We start from the raw sequence: 21826 nt of genomic DNA, 5'->3' as shown, positions 1-21826 counted from the left end.
TCTCTGTTGTGTTTGTGGGGCCTGCACATGCTATTGCTCTGGATGAGCACGCTCCTCTGATACTACCGAGTAATGGCCCATTGTCCCAGTCTACTTATGCATTCACCTATTGGTGGATGGCTGGGCAATTTCTACCTTGGTCCATTTTTAATAAGAGTACTGTAAATATCCTTGGTAAAAGTGTTTAAGGACATATTTTCATTCTCTTGAGTAAACACCTGTGTTGCTGGGGATCAGCGCTGAACACGTATACCTTTTGATTCTAGCCATTGCAAGATGTGTTAGGCTGCATTTCAGGTAGTTTTACAGCGCTCACCTGTACAGATGATGGTACTGAGCCTCTTCCATGTGGACATCTATTATTTACAACATCTTGCATAGATCTGCTTAGGATTTGTGTCCATCTGCTTGAGCCATCACATGGTACTGAGCTGCAAGGTGTCTACACTGGACAAGGTCTCAGACACACACTGCAGCTATTCTCTCCTACTCTGTGACTTGCTTATCCATTTAGCAGTTTCTTGCTTGCTGTGGTGGAAGAGCTGCTGATGCACTGAATCTAGGCCCTCCCATGCCAGGCAAGTATCCTGCCACTGAGTCACAGCCCTTGCCTGTTTGTTTAGTTGGTTTGGTTTCTGGTTTTGGAGATGGGGGTCTCACTATGTAGCTTTGGCTGTCCTGGGACTCACTATGTAGACCAGGCTGGCCTCAAACTCACAAAGGTCCATCTGCTTCTGCCTTCCAAGTGCTGGGATTACAGGTGTGCGGCACCACACCCAACTTATTATCTTTTCTATGAGAAGAAGCTTTAAATCTAGATGAACTCTTTTGTTTGTTTTGTTTTTGCTTTCCAAGACAGGGTTTCTCTGTGTAGATCAGGCTAGTCTCAAACTCACAGAGTTCTGCCTGCCTCTGCCTCCTGAGATGTGGCTAGAGACCCCTCTTAATCTACCAATTTCTATGCTTTTTTTTTTTTTTAACAGAAAATAAGGGGCTGCAGAGATGGCTCAGCAGTTAAGAGCACCTGTTCCTCTTGCAGAGGACCAGGGATCATTTCCCAACACCCACACGATAGCTCACAACCATTCATAACTTTAGTTCAAGGAGATCTGATGCTCTCTTCTGACTTCCTTGGGCACTAGGCACACATGCAGTGAACGACAGACTTGCAGGTAAAGCATTTATATACATATTTTTTTAAATCTAAAATAAAAACTTTAATAGAAAGTAAGAAAGCTGTAACCCTAAAAGACAACTTGGAGGCTGGCAATGTCCCACTGGCCACTCTCTGTGGAGGATGTAGCCCTTTCATCCCTATGGCACTGCACACGCAAGTTTAAAATAACAAATCAAAGGGCCTTACAAAGTCAGACAGAGAAGCTTAGGCTTAGAAAAACACAGACATAGAGGGAGCTGGAAGCAGATCATTTATCGAGTGAGACCATTAACAACAGCCTGGGAATTCCGCTCAAAGTCCCTGACATCTTGTCATTTCACACTGTAATCATTTCCACACTCTTCTCCCTGAAGCATAAAGAGGTACAAGTGCGCCTGACATTACACCAGACACAGGTGGTATCAGAAGTGCTAAGCTTTTCCTCCGTTAAACAAAGTAAAACAGAAATTTTAAAAATTCATACAGAGTGGACAAAAGAAGGGGAAACAAATAATCTATACAACAATCTATGAGCACTTAGAGCAGTGTTCTTGCCTTCCTAATGCTCTGACCTTTAACATAGTTTCTCATGGTGTAGTGACCCCAACCACAAAGTTATTTTGTTACTACTTCATAACTGTAATTTTGTTACTGTTATGAATCATAATTTAAATATATGATATGCTGGACATCTGATATGTGACCCCTGTGAAAGGGTCGTTCCCCAAAGGAGTCATGACCCACAGGCTGAGAACTGCTGACTTAAGGTTTCTGGGTGCCTTTGAATTTTCTAACTCAGTTTTGTACATGTAAAAGGTGTCCTGAGGCCAGGTGGTGGCACGCACTTTTAATTCCAGCACTTGGTAGGCAGAGGCAGGCAGATCTCTGTGACCAGTTCAGCCTGGTCTACAGAGTGAATTTCAGAACAATCAAAGTTATGTAGAAAGACTATCTCAAAAAAGAAAAAAGTTTCCTGTGTTCAGTGAGGTCTCAGAGGAAGACCATGAAGGCTTCCGTGTATCTGCTAGGGATACATGGCAGAAAACCTACTTTCTCCTCGAATGTGCCAGGACACATGGGGAAGGATGGCATGGGGAAGGTGCACTGGGAGCTAGACCCAGGAGCCCAGCCAGCAGCAAGGCAGACTCACCTTTCCTCTGTGGATCCCAGGCTTTCAATTTCATTAGCGACTTCTGCTATCTCGTCTTTCAGCCTCTGTAAACAGGAGTCACCAGGATGAGAACTGCAGACCACAGCGACACTTCCAAAGACTCCCTCCATCCCAACACCACAGCACAGCAGAACAGAGCAACGACAACAAGGACACATGCAAAAACTCTAAGAGGTCAACTAGCAGAATGCACTACTCAATAAACATCTACTGGGCTCCCACCAGTGAGCACTTTAGGACTGCAAAGGTGGAAGGCTGGCCCGTGTTCCTGGGCTAGGGAAGAAGCCTTCTAGGCTCATGACGTTGTAAAAGGAGCACTCACTGAAGAACAGCCACTTCAGCATAGTGCTTCAGAACAATCTGCAGTCCCCAAATACAGGCATGATGCAGCTCATAGCACACAGGCACCCACACACATGGCTGGCTGGACCAGCTCGGCCCACACTACTGCCTCATGTTGCCATAGCTGGACATGAGAGTGTCCCACTAAATCTGCTGACCATTCACCCCAGCAGCAAACTCACTACCAGCCAGTGCCTTCCACTTCACTCAGTCTTGGAAGGGAGGGACTGTCTCCATGTAGAGGGTAGGGTGAACTCCTCCATGTTCCTAGCACTTACCAGAGAAACAAGAACCAGAGAATCAGGAAAAACCATCCAAATAGTCCCCAATTGCCAAAAGCAAGAGGGCCTGTCCTCTCACTGCCCTGTGAGGTTCCATGCCCTCCTTTCTCACCCCTGAAATCTTACAAAGGGTTTTAGAAGAGCGGCATCCAGCTGCCCAGAGAAAAATAACCCACCCATAGCTCCTGGACCTTCTTCCCAGCAGTCTTTGGCTAGGAAAGGAATGTGGGGAAAGAGCAGCACTGCTGTCTGCAGTCACCCACCCTCTCTAGAGATGACCCTGTAAGCCCCAGTGCAGCAGGCCCTCGCAGGAAGTCGTGACAGCTGGAGCTGCAGCCCATGCCCTCAGCTGGTGAGCAGCAGAGTCAGGACCTACAGAAGGAGCCGCAAACCATGGCCTGTGTTCTTTGGTGTGTCAGCTGAGAAAACTTAGCTCAGAGTCGCTCTACCTCTGACAAATGGCAAGCCTCCAGAGACTCTGCTTTCTGGTAAATCAAAGATAACCACTAATACTTGTGCTTCGGCCACAGCTGTGGCAAGCACCAGCTCTTAAGGGCACCTTGTGACACCGACAGCCACAAGCCAAGTGTTCCCACACTGGCCAGCCTCCCAGCACCCTCCAACCTGAATGTCAGCCAGCAGCTCCTGCTTCCTCCGCCGGATGTTCTCCAGTTCCTGACGCTCTTCTGCAGTGAGGTCACTGGGAACTGCAAAGAGAGGAATGTCACCAAGAAAGCATCTTCCCACAAAAAAATGACAAAAATTTGCCAAGCAGTGGTGGCGCACATCTTTAATACCAGCACTTGAGAGGCAGAGGCAGGCAGATCTCTATAAGTTCAAGGCCAGCCTGGTTTACAGAGCGAGTTCCAGGACAGGCTCAAAAGCTACACAGAGAAACCCTGTCTCAAAAACAAAACAAAACAACCCCCACCACCACCAAAATTTCAAAGACTCATAGGTAAAAATGTGACCAAAGAAGCCAGAAGCCAATTTTGACCATGACCGCTGCTGGGAATCACTCTGGCAGGCTTATGAAGAGAGGCAGGACCCTTCAGTTCTTAGACCAGCTGAGCAAGGACAGCTCCAAAGGACAGGAGGGAGATGCTGCCAGGTGAATTTGCCAGTGAGGAGGGGGAGAGAGGCCTTTCTCCTCAGGCCTTTTGCCTCAGGACAGGCCTCGGCTCCCTGGTGGTCAAAAGTGGAACTACATCTCCCAGGAGCTGTCCCTGGCACCTGAAGTGGAACCAGGCCAATTGGTTCATGAAAGCAACATGAACGTTCTGTGCCATTTTGGAAAAAAGTGGGGTGAGGATTCTTGGCAAACAGAGAAGAAAATCTAGAAGACCAAGAGCAAAATGGAAAGAGCATTTACTCTGGGAGCAGGGATCATGAGACTCTTTTCAACCTGGTGTGAACGTCCGTAGTGTGCTCCTACCATCAATACATGAACATGGGCCCCCCAATGACCAGCTCCTTGTCTGAACACCCCTCTGTTGAAAGTGGTGGCTACATAGACAGCAAGCACTGGAAACAGCAAAGTGTCCCTGTTCCCACATCTCCAGTCACCATGCCGCCTGTCCGCCATCTCCACACACCCCACCCCCAGTCCCCGCTGCTTCAGACAGACCACATAACCCACTCAGTCACACGCTGTCTGACTTCATGGGTGATCTGAGGAGGAAGTGGAATACAGATGTATTCTCTTACCCTCAGAGGACACATTCCAAGGACCCCAGCAGACTTCTGGACAGACAGATACACTGGTTTTGTCTCCATATACATCCACACTGGATGCTTTTTCTGTCTGGCCCAGGCACCACCCTACACTGTGGCCAAACCTTTGGCAGCCTGAGGTACAGCATCAAAATGAGTCAACAGTTTCTCACTATTACGAGGGTCACAGACAGAGCAAGGCAGAGCAGGAGAGTGGAAAAGTCATCCTGCTACTCAGAATGCAAACGAAGGCTTAAATTAATTATTTGTTTCTGGGATTTTCTATTTAATACTCTGGGCTGCATATGACAATGGGAAATGATTTTAACTAAAGTGCCTCAACCCTGCCTGGTGTTTAACGGGCAAAGTGTTGGCTCCTGTTCCGGCACAGTATGGTGACACATTGGAGCGATGGGGTAACGCCTCACACTGAGGGCACACTGGAGTAACGCCTCACACTGAGGACACACTGGAGTGATGGAGTAACGCCTCACACTGAGGGCACACTGGAGTAACGCCTCACACTGAGGGCACACTGGTGTGACAGAGTGTTTAGCTGACCCCTCAGAGGTTTAATGATGTCTCTGTTTACAGCACAAATAGACACACGCTCATCCTGACATAGCATGCTATGGAAGTTCACTTTAAAAATATCTATTCTGAGCCGGGTAGTGGTGGCGTACGCCTTTAGTCCCAGCACTAGGGAGGCAGAGGTAGGAGGATCTCTATGAGTTAGAGGCCAACCTGGACTACAAGAGCTAGTTCCAGGACAGGCTCCAAAGCTACAGAGAAACCCTGTCTCAAAAGAAAACAAAAAACAAAAAAATCTATTCTAGGGCTGCAGAGGTGGCTCAGTGGTTAAGAACACTGGCTGCATTCCCAGAGGGCCTGAGTTCAATTCCCAGCACCAACATGGCAGCTCACACCTGTCTGTAACTCAGTTCCAGGGAATCTGACATCCTCACACCAATGTACATAAAATAATATTAAATAAATTATTTTATTAAAAAAAACCTATTCCATGAGGACATTAATACCTAGGATCTGATTTGATGCTTACAGAGCTGGTTAATTAGATCATCAATGAGCCTCTGGTTTAGGAGATCCTTCTGTCTGTGTGTTGCTTTCATTGGTTAATAAAGAAACTGCCTTGGCCTGTTGATAGGGCAGAACTTAGGTAGGTGGGGAAGACGGAAGTTGATTCTGGGAGGAAGAAGGCAGAGTCAGAGAGATGCCATGGATCCGCCTCCAGAGATAGATGTGCTGGAACTTTGCTGGTAGGCCACGACCTCATGGTGATACACAGATTAATAAAAAATGGGTTAAATTAAGATGTAAGAATTAGCCAATAAGAAGTCAGAGCTAATGGGCCAAGCAGTGATTTAATTAATACAGTTTCTGTGTGGTTATTTCGGGGCTAAGCTAGCCGGGACGAGCAAGAGGGCCCTCTTCCTACAAGCATCCATTTGAACATAAGCAAGACTAATAAATCCCAGGTCCTTACTATAAAGCTGATTAAAAAATAAATAAATAAAAAATAAATAAAAAAAACTTACCCCCAGACTGCTGACCATTATCACTTGAGTCAGAAACTCTGGGGTTGCCTTGAGATGAGAGAACCGACCCTTCTCTCATCACTGTGACAGTCAGGTTCCATTATCTGTATTTTATATTCGAGTTGTGCTTTTCGCTGCCTTCCTTCCAAGACGCTACTTTAGAAATAAGGAAGACAGTCTAACAAGTCAACAAACCCACACTCTTGTAGGGCATCGAGAGACAGGATTTCAGCAAGTCTTCCTGACAGAGAACCTGGGACTCAGAAGGCGATCACATGATGATGCCATCATCTCTCTGGTACCTAGTCACAGGGCTCTGTGTGCCAAAGTCTGGAATACACATTTATCACAAGCAAACAAGAATGGACTAGCTGCTGATGAGCAAGCTATCTAGTGGGTAGTTGCCCCAGGTGGGATGGGAGCCTTTGGTTCTGATGCCTGGAGACCCACAGTGCCCTGAGACAAAGGCTCCTGCCTGCTCCACCTAGCAAAGCCCCTAAGTCCTAAGACCCAATCTCCCCACAGTTTTCCCTTTTACAGTTACACCTACAGTGGGAAAGAGGAAGACCACAAACAAACCCTGTAGCAAATAGAAAACTCTGCTCTTTAAAACAAAACAAAACCCAGACTCTTGAAAAGAGGACAATTAAGGAGGAAAAAAGAACACAGTGTTGCAAATTAAATTAAACCTTTTTCCCTTTTTCAATCCTCCTATCTAAATAAAAAGATGTCAAGAAAGGTGTAAAGGACAAACCTGAGCCTACAAGAAGAGCAACAAGGAAAGACCTGAACGTGAGCAGCCAAACAGTCCACTGCACAGTAAAAACTAAAGTCCTATAGAGAAATAAATAGATGCAAATAGGCCCCAAGACCACTACAGGGCAGGGAGTGGGGTTCACCAGACTGCAGCTGAAGAGATCCACACAGTCCAGTGAGGAGTGTGAAGGTCTTCAAAATTCTAAGTGAAAATTCCTGGACCCTAACCCTCAGCCAAGATGGGGATAAGTCAGAGTCATCAGATGCCTTAGGAGCAGAGAGCCAGGCTCCTGGCCATATGTTCTCAACTGACTTCAAGAGGAGCACAATGTAGGACAAGGGGCAGGGCCAATTCAGGAACCTGAGGATGGCAAACGACTGGGAGAACAGGTTGGCATGCAGGCTGTGGACTGCAGGAAGGGTATTGCAACGAACAAAATCGACTGCAAATGAAGAACAGGGTATATTAAAAACACATTAAAAATAAAACAAAAAAGTCACGGCATTTGTCATTTGTTTTGATCCAGTCTCCTGATACTAACCATGAGACTTCTAAGTTACTTCTTCTGCAACACATGTCTGTGACCCCAACAATCCTGATGCTGAGGTGGGGGCAGCCCGAGTTTGAAGCCAGCAAGGACTGTACAGCAATACTGTCTTGGGGATACTGGGAAATGCTTGTGAAATGGGCATGTTTCACCTTCTCCTAACACAATAGGAAAAAGAATACTGGAAGGAAGTCAATGAGAAGTCTGGGCAGCCAGGGATGCTAGAGCAGCTCGCTCAGTATCTCACTCTTGTACTATTTACTGCTTGTTGGTTTTCAGAATCAGTCTGTTTGCAAAGCATAAAATGTTCACCAGGGAAGAACAGTTCTTATCATAGCAACAATGGACAAGACAGGTGTGATGGGAGAGAGTCAGGGTCCCCACTGCAGGGAAGAGGGAAAAGGAAGCAAGAGCCTGAGTGAAAAGACCAGGGTGAGAAGAGCACGGTGCAGACACACTTACGGGACTCGCGAAGGTAAAATAGAAGAAAAAAAGGCACAGCAACTACTCAAAAGAAGAAAAGACGCGTTGGAGCCTCTGTCCACCACGGAGGAAGTGGGAGTTCATTCCTGGCTCTGACACAGTAACAAGCCACTGAAGACCCAGGCAGACTAACACCAAGGAGCCCACGACTCGCTTGAGACGGCCTCAGAATGGACTGATGGGGCTACCATGAATATTCACAAGTCACATGTCTGACATACTAACCCAGAGTTTCCAGGGAAAAGGACTCTGTGTCCCTGCAGTCACACAAATGGCTTCTAGCCAGTTTGCAGTTATAATAAAGACATTAAAAATAAAACAAAAAAGCCATGACATTTGTTGTCATTTTGATCCAGTCTCCTGACACTAACCATGTGATCTTTAAGTTACTTCTTTTGTAATATGTAATAACCTGAAACCAATGCTTCCTTCCATTTTGGTTCAAAGAAGAACTAAGAAATTAGGAGAAGAAATAAAAAAAATCTAGATCTCATCTTATCCTCCTGGAATTTTGTTCTAAGATGAGACAAATATAACACTTTAACAAGTACTTCCCTCTGCAGAAACTCACCAACATAACACCAAATCTTACCAACACAACACCAGACCTTACCAACACAACACCAAACTTTAACAATACAGCACAAACCTTACCAATGCAGCACTAAACCTTACCAACGCAACACCAAACCATACCAATGCAACACCAAATCTTATCAATACAACACCAAACCATATCAATACAACACCAAACCATACCAACGCAACACCAAACCTTATCAACACAACACCAGACCTTATCAACACAACACCAAACCTTACCAATGCAACACAGCACCAAACAACACCAATACAACACCAAACCTTACCAACACAACACCAATCTTACCAATGCAAATCTTTAGTTCAAGCCTCTGTGCCAGAGGAAAAAACAAATCCCAATGACTGCTTCATTTTATACAAAGGATCTAAATGATTGCTGGGGTGCTGGGGTCTGAGACTTGGGCTGTTAACACAGACACTATGAACAGTGGAACCATGCTGGGAAGGAGAAGGGAGAGAAGGACAAGGGACACTGGGTCACCCAGTCTACAGAACCAGGGGGAACCAGCAGGAAAGGCTATCTAACCCCATGGTCTGCCAGGGTTAAACTGCACAAGAGCTCTCCGACAGGCCAGATGGCAGAACAACAAACAACTTCCCCTCCCCCGCTGCCACGTGCTATAGCCATGCTTCTGTGCCAGGAGGCGGCTAAACCCTTTTCTCTAAAAGAATGGCCACTGGGCAGGGCAGCAGGTTGTCCTTGCCACAGTCAGAGCACAATGGAGACAGATCAGAGGAGCCCTCCTGCCACACCAGGACTCACCCTTTCCTGAGCCTGAAGGCCAGGAACCCATGCTCTGAGGTTAATTTGTAAGGTGTCCAGCCGGCAGGCAGAGAGAACAGTCCAGCACTGGTCTCCACACCAATCCTTTCCCAGGTTCCAATTTAATGAAGGGGATTAAAGTGGCCGAACAACAAGGAGCCATTGTGTCCAGTTGTAAAGGCAGAAGCCATACAAGGGAAGCTTTCATTTATTTATTTATTTTAAAATGTTGCTTTGCAGATTTTAACTGTAGGCAGAAACCCAGAGCTAAAATATGGTCCAGCCAGTGCATACAAAGGAGAACTGTCTTAAAGAGACGGTGCCTTCTTTCCAAGCCAAGGAAGAGAAAATGTGCACAGGATGGCAGGCACAGGTCTAAAGCCCTGCAGTCCCTGTTCTGTTCCATGGCAGCTGCCCAGTGGTGTGACACGAGGTCCCACTGAGGATGTAGCTCCTGTGGCATGTCAGGTTCTATTCAGCAGCCACACGAGTGCAGGCGTGCTTCGGAACTCAGATCTCCTTCTTCTTGCTTTTTGAGGTCATCTTGCTCTCCTCAGACCCCTCTGCCTGGCTTGAAAATGCACTACCTGCTTTGTTTTTAGTTATTATTACCATAGTTATTTAATGCAGTATTACAGGGAGACATTTAAGAGTAACCAAGAAATGGGTCTTCTCGGAGGGCTCACCTTTTCCTCACCGTGAAAAAGATAAATAGACAAAGCATGGCTGCCATGGTAATAGCCCCAAACCCAGGGCGCAGGGCTCCCCCATATTTCCATGCAACTTTCCTGCTAAGCTACCTTTCCTATCCAGACCTGAATGAACATGTACATGGGTTTTTCCTTTCTCTCCTTCTCCCCACCCCTTCCCTGTCTTTGGCTCACCTCCGGCAACCTAAAGAGCTACAGAGGTGGTAAAATCAAGCCCAAGTTTTCCCACACCCCACAGAGCAAGCACCCACTCTCAGAGGACAGTGGCTCTCCGAGTTCCAAGAACACAAGCACAGGAAGCTGCTGTTGAAATGTCCTGTGAGGCCCACAGGGCCCACAGTGTGAGGAGCCCTGAAGGCCAGCAGCACCAGCCACAGCAAGGCACCAACCCATCAACTGTCTGCCCCAGAGTGAACCTGGCCAGTGTAACCTCAGCAACAAGGCCAGGGTCTGTCCCCTCCAGGGGCCTATATCACTTTTTCACCCAGGAAACCCCAGGGACTTACACTTTCAAAAGTTTGCAAGTACTAGAAAAAACTCAGGTTCTGGGGCCACACCAATGCTAAGCAGCTGCTCGCCTCTCTGTAAGATGGAACTACCGATCCACTGCTGTAACCGTTGGCTCAGGAAAAGAGATGGAAAAGCTGGTTCAGTGGGCACCCTGCTGAGCCAGGTCCCTTCACCTACAGATCCAGCTCACTCTCCTCCTCTTTTGCCTACATACCACTGATACTCAGCCTACCTACAACTACTGCTGGCTCCCAGCTGGACGGCAGACTCTCCCTTCCTGGAGGAACATCAGCCCAGAGAAGATCTAGAGGCCATGGACAATTTAGAAATGCGTGTTAATGTGAGCCAAATCTGTTGGGCGCTGCACCCACCCAACAGCTTAGCAGAAACTGAATAAGTCACTTGGTCCTATCACCCACAGTCCATACTCACTGGCTATGTGGCCCAAAACAAGTTATCTCATCAGTGTGTGTCCCTCAGCAAACAGTAAACTGGCAGGCTGCTTCTTGAAGGAACCCTCTGAAGTGGAGCACAGAGAAAAGTGACATCCCTAAGCCTACATAGCGGTGAGTCAGAAACCACAGGGAATGGGGGGCAAGGCAGGAGGGGCTGGCATAGAAGCCAGCAACTGCAGATTCAAAGACAGGACCAAGTTTCTTACGGATCACTGCTACACTGTCTTGAGAGTCTGTTTTCCCTCACTCCACTCACAAGTGAAGGGGCTGAGTCACTCAGAAGGACTGAAAATGCAACCTACTTTCCAAGAATCTTTTAGGTAACAGCAAAAGATGGAAACCCACAGCTCTGATGCTCCAGGCCACATAGAAAAGCCAGAATTGTTTCCAGTCCTTGGGATAGTGATCAGGATGGAAGGATGAAGGTGGACACAGGAAAGGTGTGTGATCGTAGTCAGAGACCTAGTGACACACGTGCTGTCTGAAGTGTGCTAAATTCCCATCACACCTTTGTGGAGTCTGCCAGCTTTAGAGAACTAATCCCATTCCTTCCTACTGAGTCAAACCTTCGCAATCCTCCTAAAACTGAATACACCAGTAGGAGTTTAAAAGGAAGGAAGTTCTGACAGCACTATAACCCAGATGAACCTGAAGACACTCAGTAAAATGCCCAATCACAAGATGGGCAACGTGAGATTTCCCTTACTTAAGGGTTCTTGGTTTGTACCCCCAGAGACAGAGTAGTGATGGTTAGGGGAGGCGAGGGTGGGCTGAGAAGATTAACAGGGGCAGAGTGGTAACCTTTTCTGGGGACATTTCTGGGGATGGATACACCACTATTGTTCAGCACCATTAACTGTATGCTTCAAATGGTTAAGATGGTTTTATGTTATATGAATTTTGTCATAATTAAAAATAAACAAAAATTTTAATGATCATATTCTAACTTCTTGATTCCGGTTTAGAGCCTTTTTTACTATGATTTGGTTCTTGAAAGAGCACCCTTTATCCACTACCCTCCTGCACTACATGAGTTTTAAAAAAAATTCATGCACTCACAGGCTTGTTGAATCCACATGCAGCAAGCACGAATGGCCTCCGAGACAGATGTGGTGGGCAAACTGCCAATGTGGACATTTACACACTCTAGTCTACATTCTTTCCAGGCAAATCCACCCAAGCCTCTGCTCAGAAGTAAGAGTATTAAAGGTTTTATTGCCATATTTTGCATTTTGAGGGAAGATTTTTGTTCTGTGTTTAAAGCTCAGGGACAGCTCCTTTGATGAATATCTTAACAAGAGCCTCTGCCTCAACCTTGCCCGTTGAGTTCAGAGGGGACACTGTCCAGGGACAGGAGGGAGGAAGGAGGCCCAGCACCAGCCAGGACTTCACTGACTTCTTTGTGACCTTGGGCAAAACATGACCTCCTTTCCCCAGTTTCCTCATGTGTGACATGAAATAGGAATGTGTATTCTAAAGGCTCCAAGAACATTCTTATAAAAGGAAGATATTTTACTATCATTTAGAGAAGAGAATCAATACCATCTATCCAGTAAATCCTAGAACTCAAAACTGATTTTGAGTGCTATAATTTAGGCAACTCACTAAAGGAAAATGAGGTCAAATTTCAAAGCAGTAACAAGAACTAAGCCATCAAATTTTATTATAAAAATGTGATTTTATTAAAACAAACAAGTAGCTATCCTCATAGCTGAGAGACCCCAGGCAGGAGCAGTGACACGGCCAGGGTTCGCAGAGGCTTCTCTTCAGCACCAGGCTCCCAGCTTTCTCTACACAGTACAAAGCTGGGACCCCTAGGTGAGGAAGAACCTTCTGGACCCTTCCCGGACAGCACTGGGTTCTTAGCTCTTGGACAGCCAGAGAGTTCCCTACTCCCCCAGGAACCCAGATCAGTGAGCTCTCCCTCCTCTGGGGGTCAGAGGACACTATCTTTTGGGTTAAGCCCTGTCATTCTGGTGCCTGCCAGCTGCAGCCACCATCACACTGCACAGCTGGGCCACCACACCCCCTGTGCATCCCGAACAGAAGCAGACTGGGGGTTTTCAGAAGTTACTTCTCTGTCACTTTTCCTCCTCTCTAAATACTGCACACCAGTCCTTTATACAACCTTCTCCCTGATGAGCAGCTGGAAAGGGCCTAGGGTCAAATCTTGCTCTTCTTGGTGGGTTCTGCTAGAACCTCAGCTGCCCCAACCAGGAAGGTCCAAAGGCCCCCGAGTCAGCAGAAACTCCAAGTGGTGGGCAGATCTAGACAGTCTGGCTGTGAATTTGCCCCTTGTTTTCTGCTATCCTATTTTTAACCTCATCAAAGCCAGAACTGGGAACTGGTTATTGGGTTGCTCTTAAGTCTCAGCCCAATAAGAAACAACAACAAATCATTGGATACCTATCCAGAAGCACCTTGGAAAATCCCTGAGAGGAGAGAGCAGGGGATGGGAATCCAAGGACAGACATGCAGAGTCAGCGGCACACGTCAGCTCCTGCTGCCTGCTGCAGGGTATGGGGTGCAGGGTGGGAGACGCTACATCTAGGCAAAACGGGGGAGCTGCAGACCAGTTCCATGCACACCCACTAGAATCTTACCAGCAGCGTGTCCCCTCTTCTCTGGCCCCAGTGTCCTGTCAAGCCCTGGGCAGCAACATCAAAACCTCAGCTGGTCTGTAGTTCTTCATGTCAGAGGCCATGGTGGATCTGTACAGCAACCCCACAGGCCCAGGCTCCTCGGAGCTCTCCCAGCTCTGGGTGCAGGGAGAGCTGGAGCAAGAACAGCATTTGAGTGCCAGCACACAAGGGCAGGGGAGGAGGCGTCCAGAGGAGACAAAAGCCGAATGGCCAAACAGCGGGCGGGAGTGAGCGGAGCCTGGTGGGGAAGGCTGGCGCAGCCCCGGGGATGCAGCAGCAGCTGACACTCGAGCGAGGCTCCTCTCTAGCAGGCTCATTTCCATGAATGTAATCACACCGCCCCTCCTGCTACCCTCTTCCTGGCCTCCTGGGGGAGGGGAGGCAGGGCTCACGTTTGCTCATAGGCTGCGCTTGCCTTCTCTCCTCTTAGAAGCAAAGCTTCATGGCTGCTCTCTCCAGGAGGAGGGTGACCCTTCCGCCTTCTCACACAAGACACGGATCTGGGTGTCAAACATCTGTCACCCATGTGGCATCACCTCAGCCTGCGTGACAGTCCTATGGCAGACCAGTCTGCCCTTCCTACAGAACGTCTGGGAGGGTCTTGAGAGGCAGCATTCTACAAGATCCACCCCTGGAGGATCTCCTCCCTCCACCTCCACGTGGATACTGCAGCCTTCTTTCTTCTGCTGTTCGTGTATGGTGGCACCCAGGCATTCTTCACCAGAGGGGAACCGCATGTGCTAAGTGCCCTGGGTAGCAGGGCCAGGCAGACTGATTCTGGAATGATTCTATAAGATGGCTGGTGACAAGAAACACAGCTACATACAGCCTAGGCACAAGCAGTGTCTCTGAGTCTTCAAGGAGTGCAAGGGTCACAAGAACACCTATTAGGCAAGGTAAGTGGGACCCAGAGCCCAGGACAAAAACTCCACGGGTCCAGGCCTAACGTTTGAAGGGGCAACAAGGCATGTCATGACTGCGGACACACCAGGAGGCATCGCTTGAGACTATGAAGGGAGGAGGTGGCCATTTAAACAAGTAGCCAAATAAGCAATGAGAAAAACCTGAAAATGCCCCACTGCCCTAGGCCAGTTCTTCAGTCTGGGCCCCAAGGCGATCTAGAACACATCACTCAGTGCTGGGAACTCATCCCTGTGTGCTTCTGGGACCACCTGAGGCTACCAAAGGAAACAAAAAAGGAAGCCAGAAGGGGCTAGATTACCAGGCCTCTTTCCATTGCCATAGCAACCCTCTCTCAGCCAGGTGTGACTACCAAAATGTTTCCAGATATTGCTGAGAGTCCCTGGACAACTCTGATTAGGAACCATGTCTCTAGACATATAACAAAAGGGGATCCCCACCCCAGGCCTCTCTTCCTTACAGCCTTCTGCACTAGGGAACCACTGTCTAAGGTTGCCCCTCTTTCCACAGGCACCTGTCCCTCACTGTGTTCTCCATTCCAACCCATGTCTTCTAAAATCAGCCACAAATCCTAAATCACTTATGATGTGTCTGCCTTAAGCTGCAAAAGCCTACAAGTCTTCAATGAAATGTGGATAGGGAATCCTGTTGGACACAGTCATAGGCTCCTGTTTCTCAGCCACTTGTGTGGAGCATCCACTCTCCCTGCTCTGCCAGGTCTGAGGAGTCTAGCGTCCTCCTGTTTGCAGGCTCATCCCCACACTCCACAGACCCACCTCTTCCAGGGAGACTCCCTGATCACCTGTGTATCTCCTTATGGCATCGCCTGACAACCTTCAGATCACAGGATTAGCAGGTTTGTTTGTATCACACTAGCCATGGCCCACTCACACGCTCTCCACGCTCAGCACCTTACACTGAATATGTCCGTCCGCACTTCTCACAGTCCCAAGTGTTACAATTGCCTTGTTGAGGTGGGTGGCAGTGCTGTTCTTATACAGGTATGTGCACACTCTGGGGACTGAAAGACCCCAGCAGGTGAATCCTGACCTATCCCCTCCCCAGGTGTTCACCCATAATGTGCAAGACTCTCCATGGCTCTCCCTTATGTGGCCACTTCCAACATGCATACTAAGTGGATCTTCTGCTGGCTTTACTCATGGACTGGTCGCCTTCAGCTGGAACCCATGCTAAATGAATGTGGTAGCAAAAGCCTGTATAAACTCAACTCTAGGCACAAACTAGAAGGTATAGGGAGCCAGCAGACCAGAAGGAGGGGGAAAGGCTACAAACCGAGTCCCTCCCATACCTAAAGAAAAAAGATGCTAAAATAAATCCATGTACAACCAAATTTATGAAAGCACAGTGACCAGGAAAACAAAACAAAACAAAACAGGGAAAAACCTGTTTGCAGCACAGGAATCCAGACACAGAAAACAGAAGTTTTTAAGAAATTATTTTCTTAGACTAATAACTCAACAATTATTTATAACAATAAACCAATCAGGTTTATTAGTGACTGTGGAAGATACAAAGTTGATAAGATAGGGCTCCACTGTGTTTCTTACAAAAAGAAGAATTAGACAGCAGGCACACATTAGTCTAAACTGACTCTATACAAGAGCCAAGATTGACATTGACCCAGAGTTCACCAGGAAGGAAAGAGTGCCCAGACTCAGGGGTGAGGTGGGGGGTGGAACAGAGGCGGAAGGGTGGCCCAAGTGGGAAAAGTCTGGAAGGCAAGCTGGAATGGGCTAGTAACTTTGACTCCAGCTGAGACAGTGGGTTCCACTGTTGCTGAGCTGAGCTGAAAAGCAAAAGCAGCAAGGAGGCGCCAGGGAGAAAAGGACCTGGAGGTCTTCCAGCTCCAGAGAGGAGAACAGGGACGGATGGCTAAAACTCCAAGTGTCATAAAGAGAAAGTGCTTCCTCGCCTACTGGTGCTGGTGGCTTCGACTGCCTCTCTTACCTGATTCTAACACTCGAAACACACCCACTAGCCCCCCTACCCCTGTCTCAGGCACAGGGTCTGCTGGAGCAAAGATGGCCTCTGATCAGAGTCCACTGTTGCTGGTTTCTTCAGCAACTTCTGATGAGATAGGCACAGACCAAAGTATCCTGGTGGCCCCTCAGCTCACTGAGGATGCTCAGTGTTGCCTGCAGGCTCTCTACACCTAAGACACTAAAGAACACATGAACACAAAGTCCCTGCCCAGGCATAACTCCAACCTCCCGGTCCTGGAGGATCTGAAATTCTTTATACTTAAAATGCTTTGAGACTCTTTAGTAAGAAGAGAAACAATGAAAAACTTCTCCAACAAGGCCACAGAAACAATGAAAAGCTTCTCCGACTTTCACTCAATAAGGGCCTGAAAGCTGAGAGGGGTATTTCTACCCTAACCTCACATGTATTAGTTGGGTTTTATTGCTGAGATAATCACCATGCCCAAAAGCAGCTTGGGAAGAAAAGGGTTCCTTTAGCTTACAGCTATAGTCCACAACAGAGTAAAGCCAGGGAGACCCAAGTTAAGAAGACACACAGAGACGCCTAAAGGAAACACTGCTCACTGGCTTGCTCCCACAGGTGACTAAGTTTACTTCTTATATACCAGAGGACCATGTGTGTAGGGATGGAACCACCCACAGTGGATCCTCCCACATCATTAATCAAGAAAATGTCCACAGATTGCCTACTAGTCAATATGATAGAGGCAATTTCTCCGTTGAGGTTTGCTCTTCCCAGATGACCTAACGTGTTGAGGTGCCAAAAACCTAACTAGAGCATCACAGAAGAGTTCCAGACATCCACTCTTTGGAGTTGTTCTTAGTCCTGGCAGCAGGATTGAAGTCTGAAAGGAGCTCGGGAATAAATGGTGACACTGAGCAGAGCAAGTCCAACTGCTGGCCCATTAGAGTCACTGTAGCGTAGCAGGAGGCCCAGGCCTCTGGCCTCTGCTGCAGGTACCAGAGCAATGCAGGGGGTGGGAGCAGATTTCATCTCTGCTCCATCCACAAGTGTTCTCAGACACTGCTCTTAGATGGGCCCTGTCCAGAGGAGGGACTGGAAGAAGCAAGACTTGTGTCTCTGAGACCCAAGGTAGGATGTAAAAGACAGACTGAGGAGGAAGCACAAGAACTGGGACATGAGAAGATGCTGAAGCTCACCTATCCCAGGAAGTGCAAACAAAAGCAGACGGACCGCCAGAGCCCGCGCTACCAGCAGTGCAGACGGCTGGCGCGGTGCAGCTTTCTGTGCCACCTTAAACACACAGGTCTTTCCATCTGAAAATACGACTCTGCTTCTCAAGCTAGATTTGTATTCTTTTTTTTTTTTTAAAGTAGTGTTCTGACTGCATGTTTGCCTGCAGGCCAGAAGAGAGCACCAGATCTTATTATAGATGATTGTGAGCCCCCATGTGGTTGCTGGGAATTGAATTTAGGACCTCTGGAAAAGCAGTCAGTGCTCTTAACCTCTGAACCATCTCTCCAGTCCCTAAATTTGGATTCTTAGTTAGTGTATAAGAATTTTCCCAATGACAACAACATCAAAATGGTAAAAGTTGAAAAGTTTCAGTACTGTACATAGTGACAAGAATGAGGTGTTCTAGAGGTGCCAGGAGAAACACATAATGGCATCAGGCAGCACTATGTCAGGTTCCTCCTTATGTACAATGTGTGCCTGGTGGACACGTGAACCCCGCACCATCAGCGGGCACCACATAAATGAGGTCCACAGAGAAGCTGCATGCTTTAACTCTTCCTTTGCTATGGTTCTATGAGCTGGGTCCACAGGAAATGCAATCTTTGCTGTTGAGGCTTCTCCTCAGGGAAAATGCAAAAAAGCCACTGGCTCCTTTGCCAGGCAGAGCAGATGCCCTTCTCTATGTTAGGAACATTCATGTGCTCTGGTTCACTGTCAGCGAAACGCCTGCTTGGCACCCGGATGCTGCTGTGGTAGCACCATAACCTTTCATATGGGCTTGCTGCTCAGAATCCTAACTCAAAGTAAGGCAGGGAAAGAATACTGAGCACTAAGAATGGGGTCAGAGCAAACACTGACCCTCAAAAGAGACTCACGTCTCTGAGGTCAGAAGTTGAGTTCCATGAGTCCGTCCTCTGTAAAGTGTGAAACACAGGGTTAAGGCAAAATATGACTTCCTTATTTTCTCAAGAAAGGAAGGGACGTACTGGGTGGGTCCTTCCACAGCAGTCCATCTGCAGGGAGCAGGACTTGACTTCCTGCCCCCATAGCTCTCTGCCATACCAAGGCAGGAGAAACAAAATGGTAGCAGATAACCTCCACAGACAAGAGGGGTCACATTGGCAGGGGCAGTCCACTTCTTCCTGGCTGTCTGTGTTCAGAGGCCTGCTCTCCTGGGAGCCAAGGCAATGGCTGTTGTTTTAGTGCTGAGCAGGAATTGGCTGGATAACTGCAAAGGCACTTCTTGCTCTGGAAGTCTGACTACACAGCTGCTAGTGACCCCTGGCGCTGGGCTGGAGCCACACAAAATGCTTAAGCGAGGCTGAAGACCCTGGGAGGGTGTGCAGGAGAAGCAGCGTTCCCTGGCGTTCTTCCTAAGAAGAAAGTACAGCTGAGTGGGAGACAGACGGACAAGCAGACACTAGCACACTATGTTCAGTGAAGCTGCTTTCAGAAGGGTGTCAAGGTCCAAAGGGAAAATGAGAGGTGGGAACTCCAGATATTTCCAGGTCTAGCTCTCCATCCTCGATGCAGCCAACAGCAAACTATACAACCTCCATCCCATTTCAGCAGTTTCTGCGGTCCTAGGATGTTGGCTAAGAACAGAAGCATGCTGCCTCAAGCCACTCCTCTGCAGTGCCCAGCTTCGTCCTCGCTGACCACTCTGAAAGTCAACAGGACTCCTGATACCCAAGACCTAAGCCTGCTTTCTTCCCACCGATACTGGACTCTTAAACTCTGGCTCCACCTTCTGCCCCCCCCCCCCCCAGACCTCCTTTCTAACTGGTCCTGGGTGCCTGCAGCTAGCCTAGCTTTCATACTCCACACAGTAAACCTGGCAGGTGGCAGAAGGCCTCAGGCCCTTGCTTCTGCCCCACCTCCTCATTAAGGAGAAAAGGTGCAATCGTGGCTGCTGTGCTCCACAGGGAGGCCTGTAAAGCTCAAACCAGAGGGAAGCCTTCAACACTGTAACTGCAGATGGTGGCACAGTCTTCCTGCCTTGATGTGTGCTTTGTACAAAGTCAGATATGCTCTGCTTAAAAATGAGATGGAAGCAAGTGTCACCTGGAGAAGCACCTGAGGTGTTCATCCACAGCACCTTGGGTCTTCCTTCTAACACCTACCAAACAACTTGTTCCAAACCAGGACACAGGTCACCAGGGATGCTGCTGCGGGCCAAGTTAACATCAAGGTGAACTGTTTATCTGTCACTAAAAACCTAGTATTTTAGTCAAGAGGTGCTATATGCAACTCTATTTGATGTGTTTTCCTATAAATAATACTATTTGATACCCTTGTAGTACCTCAAAGCTTCAGACATTTTTGAGTCTTTTTAGCTCAGGTCTAAACTGCTCTCTGAGATGAACCGCTCCTGACAGCTCCTCAATGAGGCACAGATCCAACACCAACAGCCTGCTTCATATTCTGGTCCCTGACTGGTCCTCAGCAATTTATTCTCCTACTGAAACCTACAGATCCATCTAACTAGCATTTGCTGAGCATCTGCCATAGGCGCAGCCTGTGCTTAGAGCTGGGACTTAAATAGCTCTAGACTCAGCCTTGCCAGTGGGGAGAGGCAGGCAAGCCTGTGGCAGCAGCAACCTGACACAGCATCTGTGCATGCTAAGGACACGCCAAGATGCTGCAGAGGGGCCAGCTAGATCAGGACTTAAGGGAATGGTGACTCCTAAGTGACAGAAGAAGCCTTAAGGATGGTGGGCACATCACTAATCAGGGCCTAGGGAACACTGGGCCCAGAGAACCCAGGAAGAGGGCTTAGTGACTGCTGTGGAGGGCCATGGGTACACATCAAGAGGAACTACACATAAACAAATAAGCTCAAATAGCTAATCTACTAGAAACAAACCTATGGCAGTTAAGGAAACAGTGCCCAATTAATTATCTTGGTAACTCTCACTTAGGCAAATAAACACAAGATGCTGAAGAACAACCAATTATTTAAGTACAGATAAGAAAGAAGGGTACCGGGCTGGAGAGATGGCTCAGCAGTTAGAGCACTTGCTGCTCTTCCAGAGCACCCAGGTTTGACCCCAGCACCCACATGGTGGCTCACAACCATGTATAACTCCAGTTCCAGGGGATCCGATACCCTCTTCTGACATCCCAAGACACCAGAGGCACATGTGCTACATGTACATACATGCAGGCAAAACATTCATGCACATAAATAGTTCCAGGACAGGCTCCAAAACCACAGAGAAACCCTGTCTCGAAAAACCAAAAAAAAAAAAAAAAAAAAAAAAAGTAAGTAAATGTAAGAAATAATTTTTAAAAGAAGGATGTGAAAGCAGCACAGCTGATGTGCACAGCGAAAGGACCTGCCTTCTGAACGTTTCCTCCTCGGGGACCTTAGGGACTTGCCACAGGAAACTCCACTGGTTCTCTTCCACTTTACACCCACATAAATGCCATCCTGCGTCTGTGGCTACACCTCGGGAATCTACCTTAGCAATGGTCAAACAGGAAACATTAGAAGGAGGTTGGGAAATGGGGGCACTGGCTTTTCAGGGTTGTTCATTAAAAGCAGAGCTGGTCTGAACCCCTCAGGCACTGCCCCTAAAGCTCTGCCCTAAGGCCTGCTCCAGGTCCATCACCCCAGTTCTGGATTTTGGCCTGCACCCACACTCAGGGCAACTGATGATACACTTTAGAGCCTATAAGGCAATGGGGGAGCCAACCACATAGGACCCCTCTGGCTCAAAGTTACTATACCACACTTCCTAGCTGGGTGAAGTTCTAGCAGCCAGTAGCCATGGAGATGTGACATGGAAGCCAGTGATCACTGGTTAGGCAGCCTCACTCTGATATTTCTAGAATTTTATTCCATGTCTTCTTCTCTCAAAATTATTTCCCTTGGAGAAATAATACCAGGGCTAATGTGAATTCCACCTCTGGAAAAAAAAGTTCGCAGCGGGCAGCTCACCCTGGCCTGGTATCGGCTCTCATTACCAACCTTCTTTGAAATCAAAAGGACTGCAATAAAAACGGCACAACC

The 21826-nt window shown here is 47.8% G+C and overlaps 1 protein-coding gene across 2 annotated transcripts in view; it reads right to left on the bottom strand.

The window, feature by feature from the left end:
- Positions 1 to 21826, bottom strand: part of Cyth1 (cytohesin 1) — an 81874-nt gene that overhangs the window by 20252 nt on the left and 39796 nt on the right. Inside the window, exons 1-3 of one of the 2 annotated variants that reach the window (XM_041635814.1) lie at positions 13651 to 14174; positions 3575 to 3657; positions 2307 to 2371 (exon numbers count right to left, since the gene is read on the bottom strand). Coding sequence is in view for 1 of the 2 variants with exons in the window: in XM_041635813.1 (XP_041491747.1) it covers positions 2307 to 2371; positions 3575 to 3657 (148 nt within the window). In the remaining variant the exon portion in view is untranslated. Of the gene's footprint in view, positions 1 to 2306; positions 2372 to 3574; positions 3658 to 13650; positions 14175 to 21826 lie in introns of those variants that run through there. The other variant, XM_041635813.1, reaches the window with a different exon arrangement.

The sequence above is a fragment of the Microtus oregoni genome, unplaced genomic scaffold (genome assembly GCF_018167655.1).
Source record: "Microtus oregoni isolate MIOR12 unplaced genomic scaffold, Mior012 000048F_ref0000485, whole genome shotgun sequence".
Classification (NCBI taxonomy): domain Eukaryota; kingdom Metazoa; phylum Chordata; class Mammalia; order Rodentia; family Cricetidae; genus Microtus; species Microtus oregoni.
The sequence above is the reverse complement of the archived record's forward strand: the minus strand, read 5'-3'. Positions and strand labels throughout refer to the sequence as shown.